The following is a 24,398-nucleotide window of genomic DNA, read 5'->3' on the forward strand; positions in this document are numbered from 1 at the left end:
ACAGTTCTTTTCCACCAGCATTGCATCTTCTCAGTGTCGTCCAGCGGAGATTTTCCGAGTGGTTCACGGCCTGTTACATTCTGGCCCAGGGAGAGAGATGGTGGAACCCTCGGTGGCACACTATGACGAGTTCGCACGGCACTTTGAAGATAAAGTCGCTCGCATTCGTCATGAATTGGACACCACCATTAATGCAGTTCCATTGGCAGAGGCGTTCAGAGCACTGTCTGGTCCAGTTTCATTGGATGAGTTTCAGTTACTGAGGCCTGAGGATGCAGATAAGGTGCTTGGCCAAGTCTGATTGACCACTTGTGTGCTTGACCCTTGCCCTTTATGGCGTATTACATCAAACAAGGAGGGGATGTCTGGCTGGGTCCAGGAGGTTGTAAATTCCTCCTTGAGAAATGGAGTGGTGCCAGCCTTTTTAAAAGAGGTGGTAATCAGACCACTCCTGAAAAAGCCTAACCTAGAACTGGAGGATGTTAACAATTATAGGCCAGTGGCCAACATCCCCTTCCTGGGCAAGGTGCTTGAGCGGGTGGTTGCAGGACAGCTCTAGGCACTCTTGAATGAAACGGATTATCTAGATCCATTTCAATCGGGCATCAGGCCTGGTTTTGGAATGGGAACTGCCTTGGTGGCACTGTAGGATGACCTCTGCCGGGAGAGGGACAGGGGGAGTGCGACCCTGTTGATTCTCCTGGACCTCCCAGCGGCTTTCGATACCATCGACCATGGTATCCTTCTGGATAGGTTGTCTGGGTTGGGAATTGGAGGCACTGCACTGCCGTGGTTCCACTCCTACTTGGATGGCCGATTCCAGAAGGTGGTGCTGGGGGATTATTACTCTGTGCCATGGCAACTACACCATGGGGTTCCACAGGGCTCTATTTTATCCCCCATGCTGTTTAAAATCTACATGAAACTGCTGGGGGAGGTTATCCAGAGGTGTGGGCTGAGGTGCCATCAATATGCGGATGACACCCAGCTCTACCTCTCTTTCTCATCAAACCCAGGTGAGGCAGTGGCTGTTCTGAATCAGTGCCTGGGCATGGCAATGGACTGGATGAGGGCCAATAAACAAACTCAATCCAGACAAGATGGAGGTACTGTTAGTGGGTGGTTCATCTGCTCAGTTAGGTGATATTCAACCTGTTCTAGAGGCAGTTGCCCTCCCCCTAAAGGATCACGTTCATAGTTTGGGGGTGTTCTTGGACCCAGACCTGTCACTTGAGGCACAGGTAAACTCAGTGGCATGGGGCACTTTTTATCAGCTTAGGCTGGTATACCAACTACGCCCTTATCTGGACAGAGATAGCCTAGCTACAGTTATCCATGCTCTGATAACTTCTCATCTGGACTACTGCAATGCGTTATACGTGGGGCTACCTTTGAAAACAGTCCGGAAACTTCAGCTGATCCAAAATAAGGCAGCAAGATTGTTAACAGGGACTGGCCAGCAAGCTCATTTTTCAGCTGCACTGGCTGCCAGTCCATTTTCAGGCCCAATTCAAAGTGCTGGTATTAACATTCAAAGCCCTAACAGCTTGGGGCCAGGTTATCTGAAGGATCGCCTCCTCCCATATGTGCCTGCCCGGACCTTAAGATCATCCTCAGCAGCCCTTCTCCATGAGCCCCTGCCAAAGGAAGTGAGGTGGGTGGCTACTAGGAGGAGGGCTTTTTCTGCTGTGGCACCCCGGCTGTGGAATGAGCTCTCTAGTGAGGTTCACCTGGCACCTACATTGTATTTCTTTTGGTGCCAGGTAGAGACCTTTTTATTTTCCCAGGCATTTTAGCTTTCTAGACTTTTAGCTTTGCTGTTTTAAATCTGTATTTTAAATTCCTGAACTGCTGCTAGGTTTTATTGTGGTTGTATTGTTATATTGTGGTTTTAACGTTCTATATATTTTAAATTGTTTTATTTTGTGCCATTTGGTTTTAATTTTTGTGAACCGCCCAGAGAGCTTTGGCTATTGGGCAGTATAAAAATGAAATAAATAAAATAAATAAAAATAAATAATGAAGAAACTTTCAGTGAAGTGCACAGAGGAGAGCATTTTCCCAGTAGCAAATGACCTGGGGGACAGGAGAACTTGATCATTCCCCCACAAACAGGTGTTTTGTCTTTAAACCTTCCCATCCAGCAACTCCCCTCCCCCTCCCCCTTAATTCCATAGGTAATTTTTTAGCCCCTGCAAGGGGTGGGGGGAGAGTAGCTGGGTGGGAAGGTTTAAAATTCCCCATCCTCTGTGTGGGGGTCCCAATCCAGATCAGGCCCCTATGCACTTGCGCTAAAGTAAAGCAAAATGGCAGAAATTGATTTTTTTCCTCTTTTTTTAAGTTGGGAGGGAGGGGAATTTAGGGAAACAAAAGTTCTGGGTAGGAAGGTTTGAAACTCCCCTGATCTGGATTAGGCCCCTGCACATTTACACTAAGGTAAAAAAACAAAGATATCATTTACACCTACTAAATGGTGGGGCACTGGTTTCTCTCTCCACTATGATCTGTGCTGCCTGCTGCTGCACTGCTCTGGTTTGAGGCCCCTCCCTTGACTGTCCACAGCAATCCTAACTGGCCCGCGTGGCCTTGCCACCGTCCATTCTGCCCCACCCCCCTCCAACATTGCTTGGATTGGCGAGGGGCTGCTGGGCCCTGCCAATTCTCTATTTTTCCCCATTATTTTTCTGCCATATGGGGAGGAGTGCCTGGTAAAGTCGCCTTCCAGCCCAGGCCTCCTCCATGTTTCCCCCGCTTGCTGGGGAGGTTCTGCGCTTGTGTGCTATGCACGCATGGACAGGAGAAGGAAGTGAAGCTGGCGCCTGCGTACCGAAGAGTGGGCGGCAGCTGAAGCAGCAGTGATACAGGGGAAGGGAATTCACTGGCACTGCACAGAGAAAGGGGCTGTGTGCACGCTGGCTTGTCTTTAAACATTTCTTTCTCTCCACGGAGGCAGGGCACCCCCCCCGCAACCAGTGATTCCCACCGCCACTGGGTCAGAGTATTTGTCCATCTAGTCTAGTATTGCCTACTGCAGCCTTTCCCAACTCGGTGCTTTCCAGATTATGTGAACCACAACTCCCAGCATTCCTGACCAGTGGCCATACTGGCTGGGGCTGATGGGCATTGAAGTCCACAACATCTGAAGGGCATGAGGTTGGGGAAGGCTGGGGACTTTTCCCATTACCACCTGCTACCTGATGCTTTTTAAATCCCTGGAGATGCAGGGGCTGAATGTGGGAACCCCTGAACTGCAAAGCAAATGCTCTGCCTCTGAGCTAAAGTCCCTCCCCCACGCATGGAGCTTGGAGTGGCAAGCTGCAGGCACAGCCGTTGGGCATCCCTTCTGCCACCTCTCTCAACCTTGGAGGTGCCAGTGACGTGGGAAGAGGATCCCATCCAGTGTAGCATAGTGGCTAAGAGACTGAGCTACAAATCAGGAAGCCCCCGGTTTGAATCTCACACCTGCCATGATGAACTCAGTAGGTAGCCTTAGGCAAGCCGCTCTCTCTCAGCCTCAGTTCCTTCCTACTGCCCTCCCCATCTGCAGTATGGTGGATAATAATACTAGCCTATCTTATAGGGTTGTTGTGAACAATTATGGCTAGGTAATGCACATGAAGCACTTTACAAACGTCAAATGCTATCTAGTCTGGAAGCAGAAGGAAAGGCACTACAAAGTGCCTGCTGCTCTACGCACGCTGAAAAGGTCCCATGAAGAAGTGGCTACCATTCAATAGCAAATTCCTCTGCTCCCCAAATGCAAAGCTGGTCCCCTTTTTCCCAAACAGAACAGGCTATCACCAAACTGGCTTCCCTCAAATTCAGGGGGTGATACCTGACTGGGCTGATGCAATAAAGTCTTGTGGTCAAATCCCCCACCCCCTCCACCCACTTCTCACCTGTAGATGAAGACAATGATGAGTACGATCAACGCAACGAAGGAGGCCCCGACACCCAAGCCAATCTGGGCCTCCAGGGGGAAGGTGAGCTGACTCTCGGTGTCATATTGCACACGGCCCAGCCAGAAGTTCTTGTTCCCCATTTGCACCTGCAGAGGGTGAGAGGATGGAGAAGTGAACTTGGGCAAAGGTGAGATGGAGGAGGAGACTCTGTCTTGGAAGACCAGAGATCACTGGAACTTGCTGCTGCAGACAATGGACAATGGTAGGTTGTTGTTTTTAAGTTGACTTGGACTGATTTGTGCCCAAGGGGGGTTATCAGTGGTGTTGCAGAGGTCATAATTCTCTTGATGTGTCACAAGGAACTTTTGGTAGGAATAGTCAGATCAGTCAATTTCATGTCTCTGTCATTTTCACATTTGTTTCCTCAGAAGTCTGTCCTGTCCCATTTCCACATTAATCAACTTTTTAAAAAAATGGTTTTGTATATATATTTGTAGTTAAATATGTATTTGAAATATGTATTTTACCATCAAAGTACGGATCTCTGAATGTGTTTCATCTCAAAGCATGCATTTCAAAAGTGTTTGATATATTCTTCAAGCAAAGAACAGCGCTGCAATATTCAGAGAAGTGCGAAATCCAATGGGATAGTCACATACTGTTCCACAGGTTAGTCTGGGACAGGGGCAGGCAACCTTATTGGGCCGTGGGCACATGTGACAATTTGAGAAGCTCTCCTGAGAACACAATGGCTCCCAAAGTACAAAGCAGAGGTGGAGTCTGAGCCCCAGCACGCTAAACAACTCCTCTGAACCCACAATTTTCAGCACCAACAGGAACCTATTTCACAGCAATTCCAGCTGCTGGTAAGAAACTGTGTGTGTGTGTTTCATTACGTGGGAGGAGTAGGGCATCTTGGTGGGCACATGATACCCATCCTTGGTCTGAGAGGTGCCAATGAAGTCCATCCATATCAGAATTTACAAAGATGCAATTCCTCAAACAACCTTGCCTTTCAGCACAATCACCCCAAATGGGCACCAGCCTCATTTTTGCAAAATTATTGCAAGTACTTTGCATTCCTTCTTGTAAGTCCCTTTTCACTGATCATAGTCTGACATTCCCCCATCGTCCGGTCTACATGGGTGGTGGATGAAAATAGCCTTGCCCCCGGGGGGGGGGAACACGACGACGACACTGTGCTGCTTTTTACCCCCTTTTAAAATTAAACATTCTCATTTTTTTTAAATGCAACTAAACAAAAAGCTCCCATTCATGGATCACTGCCTTGTTGTGGCGAAGGGGCTTGTGTAACTCAGTGAAGCCATAAGCTATGCCGTGCAGGGCCACCCAAGACGGACAGGTCATGGCGGAGAGTTCTGACAAAATGCGGTCCACTGGAGAAGGAAATGGCAACCCACTCCAGTATTCTTGCCAAGAAAACCCCATGGAACGTATCACAAGGCTAAAAGAGATGACGCCGGAAGTTGAGCCCCTCAGGTTGGAAGGTGTCCAATATACTACTGGCGAAGAGCAGAGGAGAGCGGAGGACAGGAAGGCCTGGCGTGCTATGGTCCATGGGGTCACAAAGAGTCGGACACGACTTAACGACTGAACAACAACAAACAAAAAGCTCACAAAATCGTGGGGTACTCCTATAGAGCAGGGGTATAGCAAAATAATATCCTTGCTAGAATTCACCACTGAACTAATACAACTGAGTGCCACACTAGATGCAAAGCAGGTGATACAAGATCTCCTTTGCTTTGTGTCTGAGCATGTTGCTTTGGGAGAGAGTGTTAAGCTCTTTCCTCCTATGCCCTCTCCCAGATGTACCCCACTCCAAAGCTGCTGCTATTCTTATTCAATTAAAACTTACACAATTAAAACCTATTAAAACAAATTGTTAATTCCATGGGAGAATCAAAGGAACAGCATCTATACCTGTTGTTTCCCCCTCCTCCCCTAATATAGAATGGATTATTGACAACTGCAATTTTTAAAGCCAAAACAACACAACTCTTTTAAAAATGCATTCTCTCCTTAACACTGGCATGAGGTCCCTGATGAACTATAAAGAAATCATTATCCCTCCTTCACCCACCCCATTCTAACTGCCCCCTCCTCATCTTAGTATTCCTCTTCTCTGCCCCACCCCCCTATTCCAGTGCCCCCAAATCACTCCTTCGCCTGAATCCAGTTCCTCTGTGCCAATATCCACCCCTTACTGTGAACTCTGGCAGTGATTCTGTGCCTTCCCGCTTGGCCCGGTGTTGAGGCGCTGGTTGCTCAGTGGGGGGTTCGCAGTACAGGTGGTTCTTTGTGAGGGTCTTGACCGAGCAGACCCCAACTCCAATCATGGCTTTCACCTCTTCTTTGCTAATGGCCAGGTCCAGATTCTCCCCCTGGAGGAAGGGACACAAGGCCAGCCTCGTAAACAAGTCCCACAAAAGTTATTAGGCTGCAAAAAATTATTACTGGCCTGGTGGGGGCTGACTGACTGGCAGGAGAGAGATGGAATGCCCCGTTGCTCCTGCAGCAGCCTGCTGCATTTCTACGTAGAGTACAGAAGAGGGACGGAGCGCTCCGTCACTCCTCTGCCTGGCAGCTCACTAGTCTGCATGAAGTTCCTTCTTGCTCGTGGCGACCAGGCTAGTGCTCGAATGCAAGGCTGTGCAAGGCAAGGAGGTATGGCAATCCCCACTGTGAGAAGACAGCTATCACAGAAGCAGGGATGGTGTTGGAGAGCAAATTATGTAAGGAAGAGACTGGAGAGAAAGAGACTCCCCAAATCTCCTGTAAAGCATGGCAGGGCTAGAATACATGCATGTCAAAATGTGTTGGTGTGTATGTAAGCCAGATATATGAACACATTTTCTCTTTATATTAAAAAAATACAAACCTATTTTCAGAGAGAAAGAGAGATTTAATTGTAACATCTGTGGCCTATTATTATTCAGTATATGCTATTAGCCCTTAGCAATTTCCAAATAAATGCTGTTAATTTCAAGTGCTGTTGCAAACAGATGGGGCTAAAACTTAAAAGGCCTTGTAGCTGGCATAAAACAATAAACAGTCTAGATTATTATAAAGTCTGTACCAAGGAGCAACCATTTCTGCAAACTGAAAAGACTGATTTCTGTAATCAGAATATGTAATAAGGATGAAAGCAACGGTGAACAAGAAGTTAATTTGTATTGTTCTGCTTGCACCACTTATCCCATCCTGGGTTTTGCAGCAGGGGCTCAGCTGGAAACAGGCAGTGTTTGGGGAGTGTTTACACTTGGTTGAGACCTTTGCATAGCAGCTAGTAACAAGGAAATTAGGGAAATGGAGAAGAGGGAACTTGCAAGTTGCAGTTGTGTTTTTGGTCCCGCAGCTTTCACATGACGCATAATTAACTGAAGGAACTCATAGCCACAAGATGTGGTCACTGGCTTGGATGGATTTGTTAGGGCAGTTGTGAGGAACCTGTGGCCCTCTAGACGTTGTTGGACTCCAATCAGTCCCAGCAAGCATGGCCAATGGTCAGGGTTGATGGGAGTTGTTGTCCACCAACACCTGGAGAGTCACAGGTTCCCCAACCTCATGTTAGGAGTTGGACAAATGCACAGGAGGAAAGGTCTATCAGTTACTATTAATCATGAGTTTTTCTACATGGGGCTGTTAATTGGCTTTCAGCTTTTGGTTTCATTGCAGAACTAAGGTCTGAGCACTACACGAGGAGCGTTTCCTTTCCTGCTTTTCTGCTACATAACCTCTAGACAGCACTGTGGTATAGCAGAATAGTGCAAATACACGTGAGGAAATCACACTTTCTTTTGCTTTCACAATTAATGCCACACTGCTTTAAAGAAAAATTGCCGAAAGTGCTCATTAGACATGAAGCAAAACTGGAGGGTCATGTAGCTGTCCAAAGAACCCGTGAGTAGGGAATGATGAGCACACGGTAAATGCCTCATGTAGAAAATCCCCATGACATTTAAATGGAACCTTAAGGATTGGAAGCAGTATACCTTGGAATACCAGTTGCTGGGGGACAAGCAACGAGGGAGAACTACTGTCTATTCATCTTCTACTTATGTGTTTCAGAGAAGCATCTGGCTGGTCAATGATGGAAAACAGGATGTTGAACTATATCAGGGAAGGGGAACCTCTCATCCATGGCGTGGGGTGTCCCCATCTGGCCCACTGGCTTCTCCCCCAGGCGCCACCTCTTTCCCCTCAGGCCTACCCCCTCTCACCCTAGATGTGAAATCTCTTTATCTTCAATCAGCAGCTGACCCAAAGCCAATAAGCAAGGCCTGGGTGTCGTCTCCTGCTTTCAGGGAACTAGTTGTTCCATTTACCTCCACAGAGATGACACTTCCGGGCTTGTGCCGATAGGGTTTCGTATGATCTTCCGTGTTGAGGGGCTTCAGGAAGGGATCAACCTCATAGGAGAAGCCAGCTGGATGCAAGGCGTTGAAATCAAAACTGAGATTATCCAGGACGAACTCCAGTTTTACTTGGATGGCGTGGGACAGTGGCTTAATGGCTGGTGTTTTGCACAGTATAAGGCTGGAAGAGTTGACCTCGCATGGCTCTTCAAACTAGGATCAGAAATGAAGAGAAGTAAGCAGCTGGGCTCTGCTGGCTTGTCTTCCAGAGATACTACATTCCCAGGATCCTGTGAAGCACATCCCTGAGGGGGCTCTTGGTGAATGGGGGAGATTCAGGACAAATAAAAGGAAATATTTTTTCACACAACACCGGGTTAAACTACAAAATTCAATACAACAAGAATGACCACCAACTTGGATGTCTTTAAAAGGGGATTAGGCAAACGTAGGGAGGATATCAACAGCTACTCATAGGGATGTACAAATCCGCCCATATCTGGTCCGAGGTATGTCCATCATGGGGAAATCCAGCCCTCTTGGGGCTCGACCGATTTCCCAGGAGCACCTGGCACAGCTTGTGCATTTTGGCTTTTTTTTTCTTTCTAAAAATGGCAAGATATGCGAATTGCAGGGGCAATATGCATATATTGGGCAAATTACGGCTGTAATTAGCATAATTTGTGCAAATTACACAAATTACAGCTGTAATTTGCCAAAAATATGCAAAATGCAGCTGCAATTTGCATATCTTGCCATTTTTTGCAAGAAAAAATAAGCTGAAATCTGCAAGCCGCACACCAGCAGGGAGAGCCGGTCTGTTGAAGATTCTGCAGATCAGGTTCTTAGGACTCTGATGTCCTTTCAATCCGCTGAGGATTTCTCCAGCGTCCATAGCTACTCATGATGGTTGTAGATTAACTCCAGTGCCAGATGCCTGCAGGATTCTTCTCAATCACAGTTGCTGAGGAACATGAACAAGAGGATGCTGTGGTGGGTGTCCCAAGGGGCATCTGGCTGGCCATGGTGGGGACAGAATGCTGGACTAGACAGGCCTTTGGTCTGGTCTTGCATGGCTCTTCTGAAGTTTTTGGCAAACCCTTCGCAGGATACTCTCTAGAAGGGGTTTACCAAGAACTTAGGAACATTTCTTTTTCTTGGCCAAGGCCAAGAGCCAGTGCAGTGTAGTGGTTAGAGTGCTGGACTACAATTAGGCAGACTCAAGTTCAAATCTCCACTCAGCCATGAAATTCACCAGGGCCAGTCACTCACTCTCAGCCCAACCTATCTCACATGGTTGTTGTGAGGATAATAACTGGGGAGGAATCATGTTCATCTCCCACAGACCCTTAGAGGAAGGATGGGATATACACTGAATGAAATCAATAACGAAGATAGTGACTGCAGGGACTAGGGCTGGCCCCAAGACATCTGGGCGTGAGAAGGGGAACATCCAAACTTGCATTGGTGCCAGTTAAAAAAAAGTATAGTAATGCGTGGCCAACCTACTTGCTTGACGCTACAGAGAGCATTCTCTGGGCATTCAGTTTCTGGGATAATCCTACGCCACCTCCCCAATCCCCGGCGTCGGCGCTCCAATGGTGAAACTGTGACACGAATTTTTGGCCACTGCACGACATCGAGGTTATGCCCACAAACTCGGATCTCTCTTCCGCCACTGAAATACACATGTACACACATAAAGCAATAAAAAATAAAACTGCCAATACAATAATACCATTATACAAACCTACGGTGAGAACCAAGCAAGCTACAAGCAAGTACTTCTTCACACAGCATGCAAGTTACACTATGGAATTCACTTCCACAAGATGTAGTGATGGCCACCATTTTGGATGGCTTTAAAGACAAATTCATGCAGGATAAGGGTATCAACGGCAACTAGTCCTGAGGGCTATAAGCTACCTCCAGGATCAGGGGCAGTATGTCTATGTACACCAGGTGCTGGGGAATACAAGCAGGAGGGTGCTATTGCACTCATATCCTGCTTACGGGCTTCCCATTGGCATTTGGTTTGCAGCTGTGGAAACAAAATGCTGGACTAAATAGACCTTTGGCCTGATCCAGCTGAGCTGCTCTTATGTTCTTAAGGGCACAATCCTATGCATGTTTAGACAGAAAGAAGGCTTACAACTCCCAAGATGCCCCAGCCAGCCATGCTGTCTAAACATGCATAGGATTGTGCCTTAAGCAAATGTTGTCTTGAACCACTGCAGCTCTAGGATCTGCATCGTCAAGTTTTTCCCTTTAAGAGAAGGGTCCTGGTTCAGTAGTTGAGCATACGCTTTGCATTCAGTATATCCCCAGTTCAATCCCCATCACCTCCAAGTTAGGCTATGAAAGACCCCTCTCTGAAACCCTGGGAAGTTGCTGCCAGACAGTGTAGACAATACTGAGTTAGAAATCCCAATAGTCTGACTGGGTATAAGTCAGCTTCTTATGTTCCCATCTAGAAGCCCATCTGCTCCCTACAGCGATATCAATTTTCTCCTCACAGTGTGCCTTAAATTAGGGATGGGGAATCTGTACCCATGGGCCAGATCCAGTCCATGAAGATTTCCCATTCAGTACACCAGCTTCTGTCCCAGGCCCAAGCCCATGCTCAGCACTAGAGAAAGGCTGTCTAGTGCTGAGAAGCAAAACCCTGCTCTTAGTTCCAACTGGAGATGAGAGCAGCCTTTCTCTAGCACTGAGCAGGGAAAGGCTATCCTTTTCTCTGTGCATAGAGAAAGGAGTCGGGTGATGTCAGGGGGTGAGGATTTGGGAAAGTAGGTGGGGCTTCAGGAGGGACACCATCTGGCCCCTAGGGGGTGTCCCAGGAGGCAATCTGGCCCCCAGGTATGGAACAGTTCTCCACCCCTGCCTTAGGGAAAGTCTCCCGAAACCACCAAAGGTCCAGGAAAAAGCTGAGATGACATTTCAAGTCTGTCTGCCTGTGCAACTATCAATGCTTTGTAGAGAGAGCATTCATGTAGGTAGGTTCATGTAGTTAGATAGTTGTACTAAGTCTAAGTAGAAATTCCCATGAGATTACAACTAGTTGGGAGCAAGAGACCCATTCTGCTGGTGGCAGGACACATTATTATTTATTATTTATTACATTTCTGTACCACCCCACAGCCAAAGCTCTCTGGGTGGTTTACAGAGATTAAAAACATTAAAAATACAGTATACAGAGGTTAAAAGCTATTTACATAGAAAATACGTGAACAGATAATATACACAAAGACAAAATATATCTAAAAACAACTTCAAGCAATCAACCCTGGCATCTCCACATAGAATGGCTGGAGGGAAACCCTCTACCAGAGTCCTCTGAGAGCTGCTGCCAGTCAAAATACATGGTCTGTATACACTGTAATAGGATGCAAACCCTACATTGGCTCATTTGCTTCTCTCCCCTTTCTATTGTGCAAGAACACTGATCAAGGTTTAACATAAATAGATGAGGGAAACCAGTTAAGCCTTATGTGTGAAAATGCTCTCAGTGTTAAAGCAGGGGTGTTCTAGTAACTGCAAGGCTACTGAGTTCAGAGGGGAGAAGCAGGCTTGTATTAAGGCAGATGATGGCAACTGGTGCAGCTTTGAAGATCCAGGCCACAGCCCAGAAGATCCAAGGCCTTTGCCCAGTTAGGCTTTCTTAACACTGCCCATGCTCATGTGTGAAATGCCCTCAGTGTTAGGGCAGGGGTGGGGAATCCATGGCCCTCCAGATGTTGCTGGACTCCAATGCCCATCAGGCCCAGCCCACATGCACAATGGTTAGGGATGATAGTTGACAATATCTGGAGGGCCACATGTTTCCCACCCCTAGTGTAAGGCGTCTCTTTACATTTATCACATTGATCTCAGTACCTCTGGAAACTCTTGGCTGGTTCTGCATAGGTGATGTTGGGATCTAGGGTGTATTTGAAGAGGGAATTCCCCAACCTTCGTTCCTGATCCCCATACTTGATTGTGACAGGGAGCTCCACGGATGCATTACTGGGACTTGTCAGGCATTGCAGCTCATCCTCCTGCATCTCAGAACGACTGTGGAGAAAAGGGAAGGGGAGAGTAAGAGAAAAGGGATTGATTTATAGATGTATTAGTTGCCTTTGTAGACAATAAGCTCTCAACAACTTTGCAGACAACAACAACTGAGAAAAATATAGTCTAATAAGCAACTCATGGCTTGTAGGGCAAACCCCTGAGACTTCAGAGTCTTGTGGCACCTTAAAGACTAACAAACTGATTTGGGCCTAAGGTTTTGTGGACTACAGCCCACTTCATGTGATCAGATCAGATACAATCATGTGAGGAAGTGCATCCGATTCACAAAAGTTTATGGCAGAATAAATTAGTTACTCTTTAAGGTGCTACAACACTCCTTGTTTTTGCCACAACAGACTAATGCAGCTACCCTCAAGGAACTGTTACCCTGAGACTCTGTTGCTCAGCAGAAGTGTTCTCCAAACCACTAAGGCCCACCCAAATGAGGTGAGGGGATGCATATTGATGAGCATGCTATCCCTCCCGGAGCCTGTCAAAAGACGGGCGGGGAGTGCTTTCCTGGATTCCATCTGTCCAAAGGGTGACAGCAGGTGCCTGGGGCCAACAGACAGTACTTAATTATAAAAAGTGTGTGTGTGTGGGGGAGCAACATACCCTCGACCACTGGCCTGTGGGCAAATCTGAAAAAAGCAGCCACTGCCAAGCACCATTTCTTACATGTAGCAAGGGAAGTGTCCAATCAGAATGCTGATTGTGCTGGGGTTGCCGGTCAGTAGCTTGGAGCCTGTCAGCGTGAGGCAGGTCCCGCCAGCCTTGGGGCCTCGCAATGGAGAAATAGACTTCAGCTCTGGGTTCTGCGTGTAAGGGCAGGGAAGGAATTGTCATTATGATTATTTAAATTTATGCATCACTTCTCATGAGAAAAAGCAGTCTTGAAGCAACTTACACACATGGATACTGAAATCTGGAATTAATAAAATGGAAAAAAACAAAACAAAATCAGTATAAACTAAGTTCAGTTCAACCTGAACTTTAAGAATTTTTTTTCAAGTTTGCATGAAATTTCATTAGCATTTTTGTGCACATTGCTTCAAATACATGCATTTCTGCCAAATATATAATTTTTTTCCCCAAGCAATTCTACTAGTGAAATGCATTTGTGAACATTATTTTCCCTAACACACATATTTCCGTATATGTTTTTGACTGGAGAACTCCATTGCAAAATTCAGCCAAATGCCAATTTCAAAGGATTACTTGAGTTTTGATTCTTATAGTGGTTCCAAAGTACCAAATACTGAGCACATGTCTAGTCCATCTCTAGCAGGGTCACAGGAAAAGTATGCTCCTGGCTGGAGCTCTTCGCAGGCCGGAAGTTTCCCATGACTGCAATAGTGTGTGTACTGGCGGAAATTGCAATGCATGGACACATCAAAGCATATACTCTTCAGTACCAGATGTTATGGGGAGGGATGTGTGCCTTTGCTAGCAGCCATGCATGTTCCACAATGTCAGGTTTCAGCCCATGAGTTAATGAAACAGATGGCCACATTACCTGGTAAGTGAACACATGACCAGAGACTCCCTGTCCACCTCCAGGAACTTCCACGACCACATGCCCAGACCTCTCTGTGCTGCTCATGCCCGTGGTGCACACGATACTGCAGGACAAGGGCAGAAGAGAGGATGGAGAAGAATGCCCCACCAAGGTGCACCACATGGGCTGCTCTAAACCTGAGTTAATGAGAGGGGGGCACTTTTAGCTCTTGGCCTAGCTGTGGTGGAGACTTCACCCACCTGAGCAGGCGTGCTGCTAAGCCACTTTCCCTTCCTCCGCAGTACGTGGCTTGGTTCGCGTACAGGAGCCACCTGGAGCTATTAGCTCTGAAAGCATCTTGTTTACAGCAGGCAGTGGTGGGGATCTTGTATGGCTGATATGGGAGGATGAGGATGGGTAGTCCTGACTTGCAGCAGAGGGATGGATTAGATAGATGGCCTTTGGGCACCTTCCAATTCCATGATTCCATGTACTGTTTCACCAGTTTTTTTCTCTAGAGAAACCCCCATCTCCATTCAAACAGACCAGGTGCTTTTTCCCTTTCCTTTGATCTCAAATATGAAGGCAAGCAGATGATGCTGGGCCACTCAGATGGGATAAGCTGTACCTGCTCATCTTATAAACCAGAGGTGGGGAACCTGTGTCTCTCCAGCTGTCATTGGCCTACAACTCCCATCAGCTCTAGCCAGTTTGGCCAACGGACAGAAACTACAACCCAACAACATCTGGCAGGCCAAAAGTGTGTCTCCCCCCCCCCCGCCCCCCGCTATAAACCTGCCTACCTCTTTGTCCCAGTCAGAGCCCACAACAAGGACTATCAAAGGCTTCTTTCCAGGACTCAACCTTGCCCTGCTAAGTTGGAACATGGCAGTGCTGAGAATAATTTGGTTGTCTTGTCCTCACTGGCTCATGATTCCCAGCAGCCCTTGAACCAGGAGGGAGAAAAAGGCAGCCAGCAGTTCTGCCAAGAAAGTTCGTCTGGGTTTCCTTCGTTTTATATCTTTGAACCTGCCAGTTCCTGTTTGACTTCAACAGCTCCTATGAACATTTCTCTCCTGCTTGATGCCTGTCTCTGCCTGACCACCTTACCTCTCTGGGCCTGATCCTATAAACACCACTTGTGTGCCCCAGTTAGTCTGTGACAAAAACACAGTGACACCAGAAGCAGCTGGCGGGAAGTGAGATGACAAAGCAGATAGAGAGAAAGCAATCCATTTAAAAGGGGAAGATAGACAGAAATTTCCACCTGCCACTGAGAGGGCTATGATATAGCACCTAATATCACCTCACTCCTCTGAACCCACAGGAAATGCACTGACCTGCTAGAGATCTCATACACCAGAGCATCAACCTTGCAGGGGATTCCGGCCACGCTGACTGTCTCCGCAATATCTTGGTGTTTCTGACCAAGGTTCGATCCGGTGATGGTGATTCTGGTACTGCCTTCAACCAGTCCGTTTAAGGGATAAACCTGAAAAAGATGCCCAAACATGTGTAAACATCTCATCTGCACACTGAAAAAAAAACACGGGGCCACTCTGAACAGCCTGTCCCCTCCACCAGCTCACAAAGCTGATGCCAAAATAGCCCAGTAATCATTGTTGTCGTTGTTGTTGTTCAGTCGTTCAGTCGTGTCCGACTCTTCGTGACCCCATGGACCATAGCACGCCAGGCCTTCCTGTCCTGCGCTCTCTCCCGGAGCGTGCTCAAGTTCATATTCATTGCATCCGTGATGCTATCTAGCCATCTCATCCTCTGCCGTCCCCTTCTCCTTTTGCCTTCAGTCTTTCCCAGCATCAGGGTCTTTTCCAGGGAGTTGTCTCTTCGCATTAGGTGGCCAAAATATTGGAGCTTCAGCTTCATTATCTGTCCTTCCAATGAGCACTCAGGGTTGATTTCCTTTAGGATGGACTGATTTGACCTCCTTGCAGTCCAGGGGACTCGTAAGAGTCTTCTCCAGCACCACAGTTCGAAAGCATCAATTCTTCGGCGCTCAGCCTTCCTTATAGTTCAGCTCTCACAGCCATACATTACTACTGGGAAAACCATATCTTTGATTAGACGGACCTTTGTCGGCAAGGTGATGTCTCTGCTTCTTACTATGCTGTCTAGGTTGGCCATAGCTTTCCTCCCCAGGAGCAAGCGTCTTTTAATTTCATGGCTACAGTCACCGTCTGCGGTGATCTTGGAGCCCAAGAAAGTAAAATCTGTCACTGCTTCCATTTCTTCCCCTTCTATATGCCAGGAAGTGATGGGGCCAGATGCCATGATCTTCGTTTTTTTAATGTTGAGTTTCAAACCAGCTTTTGCACTCTCCTCTTTCACCCTCAACAAGAGGCTCTTTAGATCCTCTTCGCTTTCTGCTTTGCAAGGGGTTTCACATACATTGTCTCAATAACCCTTACAGCAGGGGTGGGGAAGCTCAGGGCTGCAGGCCAAATACAGTCCTCCTGGGGACCCACACTGACCCCCTGAAGTAGCCATGACCCTTCCCCTGGCCCTACCCCCCTTTTCCCCAACCACCAATTGTTCAGTGGTTTCCAAGTTTTTGTGCAGTTCTTTCCTCATTCTAAAAGGTTGAAATACCTCTCCTAAGGCTGAGTTACTGGCAGTAAGAACTTCAAGGTACAATATGCTGGCAATTTGGCCTCACCCTGTTTGCCTTTGGCCTGTCCACCAATGGAATGCAGCCCTGGAGGGCTTCTCCAAAGCTGAATTCAGCCCTAGGGCTGGGAGAGGTTCCCCACCCCTACCTTACAGCAACCCTGTGAGGCAGGTCATATTTCAGATGGTCAGAGGGAAGGCCTGAGGCTAAAAGAACTGCGACTTCACTACAGGCATGTAGTGGATTCATAGCAGAAGCAACTCTTGAAGTGGGGCCTTCCAGGCTTACAGCTTAGTCTCTTAGCCACCATCCTACACAAATTTACTCACAGTAGACCAGGGGTGCAGACTTCTTTCAGCCTGAGGGCTGAATTTCATTTTGCGGGCCACATTCCAGTGGTGGGTGGAGTTGAAGGCAAAGTGGACAGGGCAAAAAATGCCAGCATGTTGTTGTTGGCATTATTTATTTATATAGCACCATCAATGCACATCCCCTTCATGGATCACTGCCTTGTTGTGGCGAAGGGGCTTGCGTAACTCAGTGAAGCCATAAGCTATGCCGTGCAGGGCCTCCCAAGATGGACAGCTCATGGCGGAGAGTTCTGACAAAATGTGGTCCACTGGAGAAGGAAATGGCAACCCACTCCAGTATTCTTGCCAAGAAAACCCCATGGAACATATCTAAAAGATGATGCTGTTAAAGTGCTGTACTCAATATGCCAACAAATTTGGAACACTCAACAATGGCCACAAGACTGGAAAAGGTCAGTTTACATTCCAATTCCAAAGAAGGGCAATGCCAAAGAGTGTTCAAACTACCGTACAATTGTGCTCATTTCACATGCCAGCAAGGTGATGCTCAAAATCCTACAAGCTAGGCTTCAGCAGTATGTGAACCGAGAACTACCAGAAGTACAAGCTGGGTTTCGAAGAGGCAGAGGAACTAGAGATCAAATCGCCAACATTCGCTGCATCATGGAGAAAGCAAGAAAATTCCAGAAAAACGTCTATTTCTGCTTCATTGACTACGCTAAAGCCTTTGATTGTGTGGATCGCAACAAACTGTGGCAAATTCTGAAAGAGATGGGAGTACCAGACCACCTTACCTGTCTCCTGAGAAACCGGTACGAGGGTCAAAAAGCAACAGTAAGGACCAGACATGGAACAACCGACTGGTTCAAAATTAGGAAAGGAGTACGACAAGGCTGCATATTGTCACCCTGCTTATTTAACTTATATGCAGAGTACATCATGAGAAACACCGGGTTGGATGAATCACAGGTCGGAATTAAGATTGCTGGGAGAATTCTCAACAACCTCAGATACGCAGACGATACCACCCTAATGGCAGAAAGCAAAGAGGATCTAAAGAGCCTCTTGTTGAGGGTGAAAGTGGAGAGTGCAAAAGCTGGTTTGAAACTCAACATTAAAAAAACGAAGATCATGGCATCTGGCCCCATCACTTCCTGGCATATAGAAGGGGAAGAAATGGAAGCAGTGACAGATTTTATTTTCTTGGGCTCCAAGATCACCGCAGACAGTGACTGTAGCCATGAAATTAAAAGATGCTTGCTCCTTGGGAGGAAAGCTATGGCAAACCTAGACAGCATAGTAAGAAGCAGAGACATCACCTTGCTGACAAAGGTTCGTATACTCAGAGCTGTGGTTTTCCCAGTAGCAACATATGGCTGTGAGAGCTGGACTATAAGGAAGGCTGAGCACCGAAGAATTGATGCTTTCGAATTGTGGTGCTGGAGAAGACTCTTACGAGTCCCCTGGACTGCAAGGAGGTCAAATCAGTCAGTCCTAAAGGAAATCAACCCTGAGTGCTCATTGGAAGGACAGATACTGAAGCTGAAGCTCAAATATTTTGGCCACCTAATGCGAAGAGAAAACTCCCTGGAAAAGACCCTGATGCTGGGAAAGATTGAAGGCAAAAGGAGAAGGGGATGGCAGAGGATGAGACAGCTAGATAGCATCACCAGTGCAATGAATATGAACTTGAGCACACTCCGGGAGAGAGCGCAGGACAGGAAGGCCTGGCGTGCTATGGTCCGTGGGGCCACGAAGAGTCGGACACGACTTAACGACTGAACAACAATCAATGTACATGGCACTGTACAGAATAAAACAATAAAACAAATCCCTGCCAGAAAGACATACATTCTAATAAAACCTCAGTGTTGTAGCTTAAAGCTCTTACTGACATAACTAAGCCTTAGGAGAGGCATTTCAACCGCTCAGAATGAAGCAGCGTGGGGGTGGGGGGGTGGGGCTGCACAAAACCACTAAACCACTAGGAAAACCACTAAATGATCAGTGACTGGAGAAAGGGGGTGGGACTAGGGAAAGGGGCATGGCCATCTGGGGACCCTCAGAGAGCCAGACTGGGAATCCAGGAGGGCTGGATTTGGCCCCCAGGCCTGAGGTTCTCCATCCCTGCAGTAGACCAATTCACAACACAGGATGGATATCATGCCCTTGCTTATGAAACTCCCTGGTTGAGCTAGTTCTCCAACATAGAAATTTTCCTTTTTCTCGTACACTACCCCTCCTAACCTTGTATGGCCTGGAGACACATGGTGAAAACATGACTTCTGCCTGCACACTGTGATTCAACGGATAGCACGTGTGTGCGTGCGCATGCTCATGTGCACTACCACCGCACACTCAGCGGCATGCAGTCTGTTCATGCCTGTTTTCCAGAGAGGAAACCATGTGAGTCTTGCAGCAAAAACGACAAGGAGTCTTGTGGCACCTTAAAGCCTAGCAAATTGATTACAGCATAATCTTTTGTTGTTTAGAGCCCACTTCTGAAGAGAAGACTTTGTGCATCTGATTCTAGTCCACGAAAGCAGAGTCCTTTAACCTGCTACAAGACCCTCTGTTGTTTTTGTTTACTGTTTAAATGTATTTTTCCACCTTATCAGGTCTCAAGGTCCTTAAATGTAATGCTTCTGTTTGAGGTTCTCTGCCTCTCTGCCCTGGCGGTATCAGCGCTCCCATCTCCCCCTTATCCTCATTGCTCTGTCTGCTCTGCATAAGCTTATCTCCTACACGGGCATGCATCTTTTGTCTTCTCCTCCCACTCTTTGCTTTTTTGCCTCTAGGCTCCTCTGTGGAGCAACCTCCTGCCCTCTCTTCATTAAGACCCTTCTCTTCCCCTCCTCCAAGTTCATCTTCAAGACCCACTTCTTCAGGAAAGTCCTTTCCTCCTTTTAAAATTCAAAAGAGTGTTGATTTCTTCCTTCAAGGTTACTATTGTGAGAATATCTTGCAAACACACAAGTGACCTATGGAAACCATTCCCTGATTAGTTGTCTCAGAGATGCTTCTCATCATAGATCCATGAGAGCAGGGCCCAATCCTTTCCTGCGTGCATTTTGCAGGCAAAAAGCCACAATTGGCTCACGTGGCCGCTCTTATCGGTGATGCAGTGTGCATATTGGGTTTGGGGGTTTTTTACGCTGGGGCAGTTTCCTGAATACAAAATATAACATACAGCACTGCACTTCGCAAGTGGCATTATAAGGCTGAGCCGAAAGAGGTGAGGAATGTTCCATGGACATTTTTGTGAACTTTTTCCAGCATAAAGCAAATCCTATTTCTCTGATTTTTTGATGACTGATGAAACTAGACTTGAAAATGTTTGCTAATTCAGCTGATATTCCCTTACTCAGAATTGGCTTCATTTGCCCTTAATGATATAATCAGGTAGCTTAATCCAATTTGCCAGATTTTTATAATCTCACTTACCCCCTGGTCATGGTGAGATGGGAGCAAGATGAGCCTGAACCTGGAGCAATGGCAGAGGTAAGCCAATACACACCTCTGCCTCCCCTATTCAGCTCAGAGCTGGAGCCTGAAGGAAGAGCTGTGTGGGTTTCACTCTGCGCTCAAGGACAGTTCCGAATTTGCAGCCCGCATCGGGCACAGAGAGAGAGAGCAATCCAACACTCCCTCGGGGGCCATATACCAGGAAGGGCAAGACCAGAGTTGGTGGTGGGCAGGGCTGAAGTCAAAATAAGCAGGACCAGAACCAGTGGTGGGTGCAGCCACCCCATTCTCCCTCTTTTCCCCCTTTCTCTCTTTCCCCCTCCCCAATATAACACACACACTTCATGCTGGACTGAAGCTTAGGAAAAAAGCATCTATTGGCGCCAATGCACGCTTTTATTCCAAGCCTAATTGCTGTGCAGAGCGGGGATTTTCTGGGGGGTTGCAGTGCACAGGGAGGGGAGGGTTAACCCTTCTCTCCCCATGAAACTCCCCCCCCCCCCACGCACACACACACACACAGAGGGCAATTCGGTTTAGAAAAAAAAGCTTCCACTGGTACCAATAGAAGCTTTTTTTTCTGAGCATAAGTGCTGCACAGTAGGGGTTGAGGGCAAGGAGAGGAACCATGGGCTGGATCAAAAGGCATTGCACACCAGCAGTTCCCTAACCCTGCAGAAGACACTCTTGGGCTAGATGGACAAACAGTCTGTAGAAGTGGAGACGGGTGGCTCCAATTTCGGTGGGGCTCTGAATCCATTCTGGGTTTCAGTCAGAACCAGCCAGAACTCTAAAGGAGCTACCCAAGGTGCCGAACCTATTTTTGGGCTAGGGGTCAGCACCTTGGATAGCCCCTTTAAAGTTCTGGCTGGTTCTGACTGAAACCCAGAATGGATTCACAGCCCCATTGAAATCAGAGCCACCTGCCTCCACTGGTCCATGGACTAACCTACACTAAGTTAAATACATAGCATGCAGCTGATCCTCACCATTTTGTTTACTTAGTGCTTAGTGTAAGCACACAGGGCCCTGATCTGGATTGGGACCACCGTGCCCAGGTTAGACCTTTCCATCCAGCCAGGTTTTTCCCATCAAAATCCCACACTCACTGCAGGGATTTTAAAAAGGGAAGAAAGCTCAATTGGTGCCAATGAATTTCCCCCTTTTTTAATCCCTCCCCCAAGGGGGGGTGAATTGGGTGGGAGTGGCTAGGTGGAAAGTTTAAACCTCCCCTACCTGTGCATGGTGGTCCAGATCTGGATTAGGGCCCTGCACGCTCACATTAACGTAAACAAAATGGTGAAGATCAACTGCATGCCACATATTTAACTCCGTATGTCATTCAGCCCTGTAAGGCAGCTTCCTAAATGCCAGGCTTCAAGAAGCAGGTGGGAATTCATGCCATTCCGCCTCCGAAGAAGGCAGCTTCATCTGAAGATGGGAAGCAATCAAGTTGCCAAGTCCAAACTAGCCGCCCCTTTGACCATAACCTTGGCTAGCCTAATGCCTCATCAGGCTATTTTGCAACCATCCCGGAGTCCTGTGGATTTCTTTGTTAGACATCTGGTTTCCACTGCGCTGCGCTGTTACTCACAGCATGAATCAGAGGGGCTGGGCACGTGTCTGTGACCTCTTCTTTGCAGGAATCTCGGAACAGGCAGCTGGGCTGTTTCCCACCACACCACACACAGTTATACTTGACGTCGGCGGTCTGGCAGCGGCTGCAGTCCAAGTGTCCCACGGAGCAATTGTACAGGGTGACTGCAGAGCATGAGACATATTGGGAAAGGCACTGGTGAGACCCAAAGGGCAATCCTTTGGATACAGAAATCGGGCCAAGGGAGACAAAGAGGCACAGACGGGACCCCAGAGGAACGTCGCATTCTCTCCTACCCTCTTTGCCTGCTCCAAGGCAGGATCTTGGCACATCAGCCCCCACTGCAGTGCTTTTTAAAATGTAGGACATCTGAAGGGGTGGGGGAGAGGCACCAAGCTCCAGGGAAGAACAGGATCCTCAGGCAAGAGGAGCTTTCCTCCCTCCTCTAGCCAGGCCCCAGGTGGTGGAAAGCACCCCGGCCAAGGACCTTCAGGTGAATTCATCCCATTCCCCCTTCAACTCAGCCTAGTCTAGAAAGATGGGCACACGGCTGTTGCTTTGTTCTAATGACAGTTCCTTGTGTGCAGTTGCATTTTATTATTTATGTATTGTATTTCTATACCGCCTTCCTGAGGCCAACCAAGGCGGCTTACAAAAAGATCAAAATATAAAAGACATCTTCACATAAAAACGCAGAAAAACGTTAAACACCCAAACGATTTAAAAACCCAAGCCAAAAGGAGGTGTCTGGACCCCGTTCCAGAATGCGGGGAGATTGGGGGCCAGTCGTACTCCAAAGGGGGCGGGTGGGTGGGTTCCCAGAGGGCCTTCTTTGGTTCCTTTTCTAATGCGTGTGTTGGATTAGCACCCAGACCTAAGAGCCTCACAATGCAGCACTAAGGCAGCATGTGAAAATCTTCCACCTGTGGAACAGAATATTGGTGTCCTGGCTTAGGAGGAAGGACGCAAAGTAGAGTAAGTTCAGAAGCAGGAGATCTGTGTACATCATATACGGGCAACCTGTTGCCCACAGGCTGCTCTTAGTCACTCTCTGTGCACTCCATGGAGCCCCACCCACTTTTCCTACTACCCAGCTGGTCGGCCATCAGCTGGAGAACAGGGAACAGATCACCATGAGCTGTGGGGAAACAGACAAATGGATTGGGGTTGTTGATAGCAGTGAGGGAACAGTGATCTTGCTGGGGCAGGGGGGAGACCTTAACCTCACCCCTTCCCAGTAATCCAGATCAGAATTACTGTGGGGGGCTCCCCCACCCCAGCAATACCTATTCCCTGATTTCAGCGAGCAGGGAGGGGAGGTTTAAACCTCCCCATCCTTGCACATTGAGATGAGTGTGTGTGAGTGTGCGTGCAGTCCTCAATCTGGCACTGCATGCAGCCCTCAGGACAAAAAAGGTTGCCTGCCCCAATGGACACAAAGTCTGAGAAACCCTGCCCTAAGAGTTAAGACCATGGAAGCAGCAGCCAGCAAGTTGCCACACTTGTAGAGCAAACAGCAAAGTTTCCCTGTGGCTGTGCACTACAGGAGAGGACCCATAGCAGGGGATGACCAGTAAAAGGAGACAGGCTGCCTGAAAGGTATTCCAGGGGAGCTTGTCCTCCATTTCCACATTATATGAAGGACCGCCTACAGCCATATGAACCTGCCTATGTTTTGAGATCATCCTCAGAGACCCTAATCACTGGCCCACCACTAAGATGAGCAAAGTTATCAGGCACTGGAGAGAGGGCTTTCTCATTGGTGGCCCCAAGGCTCTGGAATGCCCTCCCAAATGATATATGGCTGGCACCATCTATGGCTGCTTTTCAGGGGGCTTTAAAAACATACTTGTTCTCTCTGGCTTTTAACTGAAAAGCTTTTATGGTATTTGCTGCTGTTAAAATATTTGAAAATGTAGTTTGACTGGCTAATTTTTAAATTGCTTACCTCTAAGATGCTTTTATAATGTGATACTGAATTGTACTGTCTTTATATTATAAGCCACCTTGGGAGGACCTCGATGTTGAAAGGCGGCTAAGAAATAAATAAAATAAATACATTTCCAACTTCCTGATCACAGGACCCTAGAAGATTCCACAAAAGGGTTCCAAAATGATTCATCCAGAGAAAGGGTGTTAAAATTCAAGTGGGTTGGAGGACACAACTCCCTAGCCAAGATCTCTCTCCCTCTCCCTCTCCCTCTCTCTCTCTCACACACACACACACACACACACACACACACACAATCAATCTCAGGTTTGAAGAGAAAGCAGGCCAATAACAGGGCAAGCAGTTAGTGCCTAAAAATGCCTGTCACCATCCAACTCTCATGCTGCCACTTCCCTTCTGCATTTTGACTGCCCGAATCCCTTCATCAGGACCGCTGTTGACTTCCAATTCAGTGCTGTGTAGGTTGGGATGGATGAATCTGTCAATTTCGGTTTCTCTCAAATTCTCATCTTAAGTCTGGTTTGTCTTGAACTTTGAGAATTTCTCCATGCTTAAGTTTAGTTTGTCCTGAACTTGAGACTTTTTTTAAAGTTTGCATGAAAATTCATAAGCATTT

The 24,398-nt window shown here is 47.5% G+C and overlaps 1 protein-coding gene across 1 annotated transcript in view; it reads right to left on the reverse strand.

Moving 5' to 3' along the window:
* The window catches only part of PLXNB1 (plexin B1), a 184,922-nt gene that overhangs the window by 30,331 nt on the left and 130,193 nt on the right, over window positions 1-24,398 (reverse strand). The window contains exons 16-24 of the mRNA XM_084840675.1: window positions 21,829-21,995; window positions 15,173-15,324; window positions 13,851-13,956; window positions 13,013-13,149; window positions 12,158-12,334; window positions 9,791-9,959; window positions 8,252-8,494; window positions 6,131-6,307; window positions 3,900-4,048 (exon numbers count right to left, since the gene is read on the reverse strand). Of these exons, the coding sequence (XP_084696801.1) occupies window positions 3,900-4,048; window positions 6,131-6,307; window positions 8,252-8,494; window positions 9,791-9,959; window positions 12,158-12,334; window positions 13,013-13,149; window positions 13,851-13,956; window positions 15,173-15,324; window positions 21,829-21,995 (1,477 nt within the window). The remainder of the gene's footprint in view (window positions 1-3,899; window positions 4,049-6,130; window positions 6,308-8,251; window positions 8,495-9,790; window positions 9,960-12,157; window positions 12,335-13,012; window positions 13,150-13,850; window positions 13,957-15,172; window positions 15,325-21,828; window positions 21,996-24,398) is intronic.

This window comes from Heloderma suspectum, chromosome 2 (genome assembly GCF_057233095.1).
Source record: "Heloderma suspectum isolate Gila_16-S chromosome 2, 16-S_ref, whole genome shotgun sequence".
In the NCBI taxonomy this organism is placed as follows: Eukaryota; Metazoa; Chordata; class Lepidosauria; order Squamata; family Helodermatidae; genus Heloderma; species Heloderma suspectum.